Raw genomic sequence first — 8,694 nt, forward strand, 5'->3', positions numbered from 1 at the left:
TATATTTAAATATCTCTTCCCGTTCTAAGCAAATATTTGAAAAGTGATATAGGACCGTAGTGGGGCAGGTCCGGCGGGGAAGGCTTTCCCACTTCTTCTGCACTTCTTTGACAGAAAAGACGCCTTTAATAATTTTGCCTTCAAATGCATTCTTTTTTTTATATATAGTGATCATTAATTTGGTAAGTGAGCGTTATCAACTCTTTCAATGTCAAGATAAAGATAAAATGGTTTTCTATGGAAACCAGCGCATTATTACACCATTTACGTTGTACTGTTTTTTCAACATACTCAACCGCCCTAAGTATAATTTTAAATGTATTTTTAACTTTAACTATCTTAATATTGAGGGAAGGAGTGCAGGATTTCAGACCGTTTTTCTATTTCAGGTGCCTTTTAAATATTGCTCTATTAAACTACCTTAATGTTTCCTCTTCCCGTTTTAAGTTAATATTTCAAAAGTGGTATAGGATCGTCACTCGCCGGGGGTCTTAGCGAGGCGGGTCTGTCGGGATAGGATTGCCTTTTTTGTGTTATGATCTCCCCTTGTGAGATTGTAACATGCCGTACATCAACCAGTCTATTGCTCGCTATAATTTTATGTTTAAAAAGTTAGATAAGTAAAGCTGCCATGGGAGCGGGAGTGGAGGGTTTTATGCAGTTTTTCAATTTCAGGCTTTTTAAATATTGCTCGATTCAGCTATCTTAAAGTTTCCTCTTCCTGTTTTAAGCTAATATTTTAAAAGTGATATAGGACCGTTGCTTCCTGGGGGTCTTAGCGGGGCGGGTCCCGTTTCTTTGTTAGTTCGACAAGGGTAACGGGATTTTTTTTCCTAGTAAGACTGTCGCCAATTTTTTTTTAGCTCAAAACGGGTGCCTTGGTAACCGTTGGTGTACAATATAATGTATATTATGGATTTTTCTTGTTATAAATTAATAAATGTATGATGAATTGGGTGGTTGGTCATGAATACTAAATATTTACATTGCATAATTATTTATTTTTTACATTTTCTTTTTGCTTTTAATCCCTCCACCTTTCCCTCAATGTTAAACTATTCGATTATTCAATACGTGAACATAACGTAGCTAGTGAGCCAATACAGCCTCCAACCTGAAAAATAAAGAAATATCTTAGATTTCATTTCTACTTTATTTTCTATCATTCAGTACATTATATAGTATATTTGCTTGTATTTCATTTCTGAAAATAGCTACATAAAAAAAAAATCTAGATATTTATTTTGCTAAAGAGCTAGAGAGTTGCTGAAGGCGGGCTATATACACCTAATTCGGTGAGGACTGGAGGGAGTATAAAATGTTTTACTATCGCAGCCTTCCTTTTCCAATGCGGGACTTCGAAAGGACCACTGGTGTGCTTTATTTAGGTAGTCGCTTTACGGAAAGTCGGAAAATCAAATAATACAGGAAAAATGTAATTTTATTTTTAAAATGTGATGATCATTTTTAAGAAAATTCAAAAATAATTTAATCAATGGACAAGCTTTTATGAAATATCTTACTTTGCATTGATAGACTGTCAGAAATAATTGTATGAAAACCGTGTAGCATAATTAAAAGGGAACTAAATCGTGCAACCGTAAGACGATAAGTAGTACAGTGTAATCTCGGTAATTTCAACTGCGGTTTTCCGAACACTCCAGTAATGTGAACTTGAGTTAAAAAAAAAAATGCTATTTTTTTTTATAAAGCTCAGCAAGCAATAAAATTTTTGTCAAATAAAATTGGGCATGTGCAAAGGACATTTTTGACTTCCCAATCTATAGGCAAGTTATTGTTATCACCGTGAAATCGAAAATCGATATCGGGTAATCTAATTCCTATGAAAATGTTCATAATATATTTTGTTAGAATTAAAAATACATACTATATTTTTTAAATCATTTGATTCAGTAAAACTAACTTAATTATTAGTAGAAATATGTATAGTACATATTTTGTAAGTAAACTCATTTTTTGTTGTTTTTTTTCTTATCACGTTTTAAATAAATCCATTCAAAGAATATTTATTTATACTTTTTTCACTTATAAATGAACAATCTTATAATTTTAACAAATTAAATCATTATTTAGCATTCCTGGGTATGTAAGCAGCAATGTTAAGACTGATTACACCTGATGAAAAAAAAAAGGCTTGTTTAAAAACAAAATTAATCTTCTAAGACTTCAATGTCAAATTTTCAAAAAAAAATTACTTCCTTTATTTATGTCTTTAATAGCATGTGTAAAATTATTTCTCAACACTACAGAAAAAAGGCAAAATCCATGAAATTAATTATCACGATGTCCATTGAGTCAGTGTATGACTTATTTAATTAAAGTTTATAATCCAATTACTACTTTATATAGTTACTTAGGTTCAAGCGGCTGTACTCCGTAATTCAAAAAAAATCCTTAAAATTAGCTCTTCCTTTGAGAATAAAATGAGAGATCAAGATTACTTGGAAAAGATATGGCCTATCGGAGTCTTATTTACATTTGTAAAGAATGCCTTACTAAAGGAGTTAAAATGCACACCATTTGCCTTACTTCAGTGTAGATAGATCCTTAAGCCCAATGCTTTAGTGCATGCTTGAAACTTACGATAGAGGGGCCGCGAATTTCTATGTTTCATATAGATATCTCATTCTTGGTCGACAAAAGTTTAATTACGTTGATCTTTTGAAAGAAAGGGATCAGCTTGAGTTTTTATAAGTTTTATTTGTTCCTGAATTTCATTAATTTGCTACTTTGCAAATATTATTTTAAAATAAATTTTAAATTGTTTAAAAATAGTTGTATTATATATTTTATTCTCATATCATATTAACATTTATCGTTTTAGAATACGGATATGCCATAATTTCTAGATTAGGTCTTGGTTTTATGATTATATTTATTTTTACTTAATTTTGTCTATTAATTGAATCCAGCTATAATTTTTCAATTTTTAGTCAATTGATTATAACTTTACTTATTTCCACTAAGTTCAAATAATTCGTCAGACATACCTGCCTTAAATCAATATATTATATTGTACAGGACATTTCGAGATTTTGCAGTTTTTCTACTAAAACCTATCAGTTTTAGTTTTTCAAGTAAAACAATATACACCGCCGAACTCCACGCTATAGCATCAACCCTCCATTTTTACTTTTCAATAACTCGGAAGACAATTGTAATAATATCAGATTCGTTGAGCTCTCTAAAAAGTTTGAGAAACATGTACCCCGAACATCCACTCATCATAAGAATTCAATCTTTTCTTCTAAAATTATCACAAGGTAAGTCCATTATTTTCATATGGGCTCCAAGCCACATTGGCATTGTTGGTAACGAGCTCGTAGACAAAGCTGCCAGAGAGACACTCACACTCCCTGGCCGAGACACCGCCGTTCTTACCCCATCATACCCCTTAAATTACAAATATTAGAAAGCTGGCAGGCCAAGTGGGATGAAAGTTCTACGAATAAATTAAAAGAAATAAAAAGATCAGTAAAACCATGGTCAACATCCTACCGCAACAAGCAGGAAGTTGCTCTAACCCGCTTGAGAATAGGTCATACTCTCCTCACGCACTCTCACCTGATCAGAAAACTGCCACCTCCAACGTGCAAATATTGTCAGTCCATTATCTCGATTAGACATATTTTTGAAAAATGTACTCACTATTTGCCAACAATAAACAGGATAGGACTGACCCCAAATTTATCAGATGCTCTCACAGACGAGGAAGCTAAAATTACATTAGTATTTGAATTTTTAAAAGCACATCGCCTTCTTTATAAATTATAACTCCTCTTCGATTTTGTTATTATTTTTTTTTAATCAATTTTTTACTTTTATCATGCCATAGTCGTTGATGACCAGAGGGTTTTACACCTTTAAGCTACAATAAAAAAACAAAAAAACATCAACTAAAACCTCTTGTCTGTTTAAAATATCCCTATCTGTGTATTCATATGTTTTTTATTTCTTGTATCTAGTCCTTAGCTCATATTATCTTTAATATCGATGAAGAAATATTTATAAAACTCAGTTAATTAAGTATGAACAACTAATAATATAAAATTAAAGTACATGTAAAATAATATAAAAGTATATTATATATAATTGTATGTAGTATGATAATAAACTATACTATAATTTTATATAATGTACTAATATATCATATAGTTATACCTAATATAATATTAAATTATATAATTAATATAAAAACCTTACATGACTCTTCTTTTTTCATCCACACAGGGACGCTAAAGCGCCACATGATATGGGGGTAGCTAACTCTACCTGAAGCAATCGGAAAAATATTAATTTATGTTTAATTAAAGCAATGTTTGGAGTGGGTTACATATTATTATTATTCATTGGGCTTCTATCAAATAAATGCTATGGAAAAGACAATTTGATAAATTAAATATATGCTATATTAGGTTACTGTTTATATTTCGGCTGGCTCCAAAATGTATTTACTAGATTTTTGTAAATATACATAATTGTACTCACAATATTGTACTAACACAGCGATGAATTTGTTAGTGTAATTATACCGATTTGCATAAGTGACATTGTAAACTGTAATATTAGCCCTAATTAGGAAAGACGTACATAATATTGCACTTTAAAATAGAAAACTATTGCAATGTGGTTTATTTCATTTAATATCAAACCTTTATAATCTATCAATAAATATATTTCAACCCTTCCTCCTAAAAATTTTAGGTTTCACTTTTAAAGATGTCTAGTGAAAAAAGATCGTTTTATTTTCCACTCCCTTACCCACGTCAGACTCCCTCGGTAAGGCAATTTAATAATTTATTTTTCGATCTGAAATTGATTGTTTGTTTCAATTCACTAACTAATTTAGTCAGTTATTAAAGGAGGATTCAATTAAAAAATAATACTCCTGTTTTATTACAGTTAGTAAAAAAGAAATAAAATAAAAACTGGGCGTCCAGACGTGTTTCCTTTGCTCTCTCTTACTCTCCTTTACTTATCCTCATTTTAATGTTCTTTCAAGCCATACTTAGAGGTACAACTGCGCAGCGTTATTTAAAGTACTACAGCACTAGGTAGGCATGGATTTTCCCAGCTTGAAATTATGACCTTTTATTTTTGAGATTTCAGGAAATGATAACCCTTCATCTTCAGATAATGACCCGTATTGAGATATTTAGTACCACTCGAAATTGAAAACAAAGTTGTACATCAAAAATTATTATTTTTCTTTTTTTATCCATCAAAAATATTGCAGTGTTGTCGGATTTATATATGAATGTGAAGTAAAATGTTCGATTTGATTGGTCAATTGAAAGTGAATTGAAAATTGATTAAAATATTTTACGGTTAGGTATCAGTGAAACTAAATAATTAAAAAAAAGATTCGTTTTCATCAACTTTATTATTGTTCTTCATTATTGCTATATTTTTACATTATTAACTATTAATCAGAAAGACTGAGAAGAAAAGCTCCTTATAACCTCACTTGACTAACATTGTCAAAAATAAAAATTAAATAAGAACAAGTTTTGTTTTTATTTTATTTTAATCCTATTTTTTATTTATTTTATAGATGTATACTTTTCCGACATTCTAGAAATGTTATGGCCTTTTTCTTACTTTTTTCTAATTTGTTCCTACTTTTACACCCACAGTCTATTCTTTAGTTTAATAAATACTTCATATTTATTCGACCGAACTTCTCTTTTTTTTTTTTTTTTGTCCGTTTAATAAGGTCCTAAAGAGATTTTTTCCTCAATGATTCTTGTTGATTGTTAATAATAAATAATTTAATTTAAAAATTATTAGTTAATAGTAAAATAATTAAATCTAAAATTAATAATTATTAGCTCTAAAATAAACCTTATAAAACAACAGAATATTCTTAAAAATGATTAAATAAGATCTTACATGATTTTTGTTATCATCATTTCCATATAATCCTGACAATTGTTTATGCATGAGATCGGGCTGTTCCTGAAGTAAATTATTAAAGAATTATTATTTTTGACAATTTATAAAATTTTATAAATCCATAATTCATACACTTTTTTTATATTTCTAGGTATATTTCTTTCTATTTTAACTTTTAATTAGAATAATATAATCTGGCACGCTCAAGGTCAATAAGTACTAAGGATGTAAGCACTCAAACACAACACATGTACAAATTGAATAAAGATAAAATTCAATTAAAAAAAAAATAACATAAGAAATAAAATAAGAAAAGTAAAAACTAAAATGTATAATAATAATCAGATAAATACATATAGAACATAAAAAAAAATCGTTAAAAATAAAATAAATTCTTTAGAATGAAATAAAGTATTAAAAATAAAATAAATCATTAAAAATGAAATAAATTATAGATGTATTGCAAGCGATTAAAAAAAAAAATAGGTATATAAAAATAAAAGCACTAAAAAACAAATAATGAACTTTTATTCCTAATAATAAGTTAATACAAACTTACTTGGCTTTCTTCATCAATTTCTCGTTTTTGTCTTTCATCTGATGGTAGTGCTTGATGATCGTCCGGAGCAGGCAGTACCTGAAGTTGTTAAAGATAATTTAGATCTTTAAGAAAATTTTATAGATTTCTAATACAGCTGTAGTACTGTAGTACAAATAGATGCGTTTCTAGCGAAATAAAAAAAAATTATATAGAATAAAGTTAATAGCACTAAAATACCAATTATGAAATTTTATTTCTAAAAATAAGATGATATGAACTTATTTGGCTTTTTCTTCATCAATTTCACACTTTATTCTTTCATCAGATTCTGATATTTGATGATTGTCAAGAGAAGACTATAATTCATATGATTAAGTATTATTTCAGACAATTGAAAAAACTTTATTGTTATCATTAAAAATGTATTTGATAGCAATAATAATACAACTGGAGAAGAATCATAAGTTAAATAACTTTCTTAAACCTAATTTATATTATAACAATTGAATGGCTTGGGGAAAAAAAAAATAGGTACATAAAAATAAAAACACTAAAAAACAAATAATGAACTTTTATTCCTAATAATAAGTTAATACAATCTTACTTGGCTTTCTTCATCAATTTCTCGCTTTTGTCTTTCATCTGATGGTAGTGCTTGATGATCGTCCGGAGCAGGCAGTACCTGAAGTTGTTAAAGATAATTTAGATCTTTAAGAAAATTTTATAGATTTGTAATACAGCTATACACTGTAGTACAAATAGATGCGTTTCTAGCGAAATAAAAAAAAATTATATAGAATAAAGTTAATAGCACTAAAATACCAATTATGAAATTTTATTTCTAAAAATAAGATGATATGAACTTATTTGGCTTTTTCTTCATCAATTTCACACTTTATTCTTTCATCAGATTCTGATATTTGATGATTGTCAAGAGAAGACTATAATTCATATGATTAAGTATTATTTCAGACAATTGAAAAAACTTTATTGTTATCATTAAAAATGTATTTGATAGCAATAATAATACAACTGGAGAAGAATCATAAGTTGAATAACTTTCTTAAACCTAATTTATATTACAACAATTGAATGGCTTGGGACAAGAATGTATAAAGCCCGAACAACTGTACTGTATAGTCTTATCATTTGGCTTGTCGTATTATTACGCTAAGCCCTTCAATTTGAAAGATTAATTGGTAAAATTGGACTTCCATTAATTGAATTATATGACACTATAATAAAACTGTATATCGTCTCTATCACACTTTTTATTTACAATATATTTTACACATTTCTAATTTACATTGAATATTATAATATTTATTGAAATAATGAACTAAGTATAATAGAGAATCTGAGACAATATTTGTATAAATGTCAATAGAATGATCCAAAATAAGATTTTAGACCTATTTATTCTAAAATAAAAAGGTCCAAAGATATATTTCTACAAGTAGAATTATTTTTTAACTCCGTTCCAAAAGTACTCATTGCTTTGAGAATGTCAGACTATACAGTTCAAGATCAATCCCTGAAGAACCAAGGAAGACAGAAAAACTGTGAGAAGTTGGAAACCACTAGCACCTAAATATTACGATAAATCTAAGAATGTCAGATGAAGATATTTTAATATTTAAGAAAAACAATACGAAACTGCCCGTTGTTAACGCTTGAGAACTCTTTTTCCCCTAATAAACTTAAAAAAATTGCACATAGCCATTCAATTTTTGTGAATTATTTTTAAAAACAGTTAATGTTTTATATGTGCTGGGTCATATCATTTCATCGCATCTAAGCCTGAGACTATGTACTGTATAATTTATTTAATAATTCATTATTACCTGTGGAGTATTATATCCTTATTATTGCAAAAATATGCAATTTAAACATGTGCAAAATAGACAGCCTTAACGATTTACAATGTTATAATTACTGTATAATTCTAATTAATAAAAATAAATATTTGGACCAAGTAGTTAAAAAATTATAATGAAAAAATCAAAATTAATTTATTAGAGGTGGAAGAAAAAAAATCTAATATTTATAGAATAAACAAAATAAATAACAGACTTGTATAATGAAAAAAAAATGAATCTTTTAATCGAGCATGATTGTTATCAAATCACCTCCTTGCACAATCGTTGGTCTAGTAACAGTATATTATATGAATTATTAATTCACCTGTTAATTCCAATTGTAGTTCCTTATGAAACTGACTATTTAAATTATAAATA

General features: G+C 28.1%; 1 protein-coding gene across 1 annotated transcript in view; it reads right to left on the minus strand.

Annotated features, from left to right (window-relative positions):
• Positions 1 to 980: 980 nt before the first annotated feature.
• LOC136797253 (uncharacterized) overlaps positions 981 to 8,694 on the minus strand; it is a 9,100-nt gene continuing 1,386 nt past the window's right edge. The window contains exons 2-6 of the mRNA XM_067053313.1: positions 7,062 to 7,139; positions 6,476 to 6,553; positions 5,914 to 5,979; positions 4,225 to 4,293; positions 981 to 1,114 (exon numbers count right to left, since the gene is read on the minus strand). Coding sequence (XP_066909414.1) covers positions 4,240 to 4,293; positions 5,914 to 5,979; positions 6,476 to 6,553; positions 7,062 to 7,139 — 276 coding nt within the window. The 3' untranslated portion in view covers positions 981 to 1,114; positions 4,225 to 4,239. The remainder of the gene's footprint in view (positions 1,115 to 4,224; positions 4,294 to 5,913; positions 5,980 to 6,475; positions 6,554 to 7,061; positions 7,140 to 8,694) is intronic.

Source organism: Halyomorpha halys, unplaced genomic scaffold (assembly GCF_000696795.3).
Source record: "Halyomorpha halys isolate HHAL.00 unplaced genomic scaffold, Hhal_1.1 Scaffold2119.1, whole genome shotgun sequence".
NCBI lineage: Eukaryota > Metazoa > Arthropoda > Insecta > Hemiptera > Pentatomidae > Halyomorpha > Halyomorpha halys.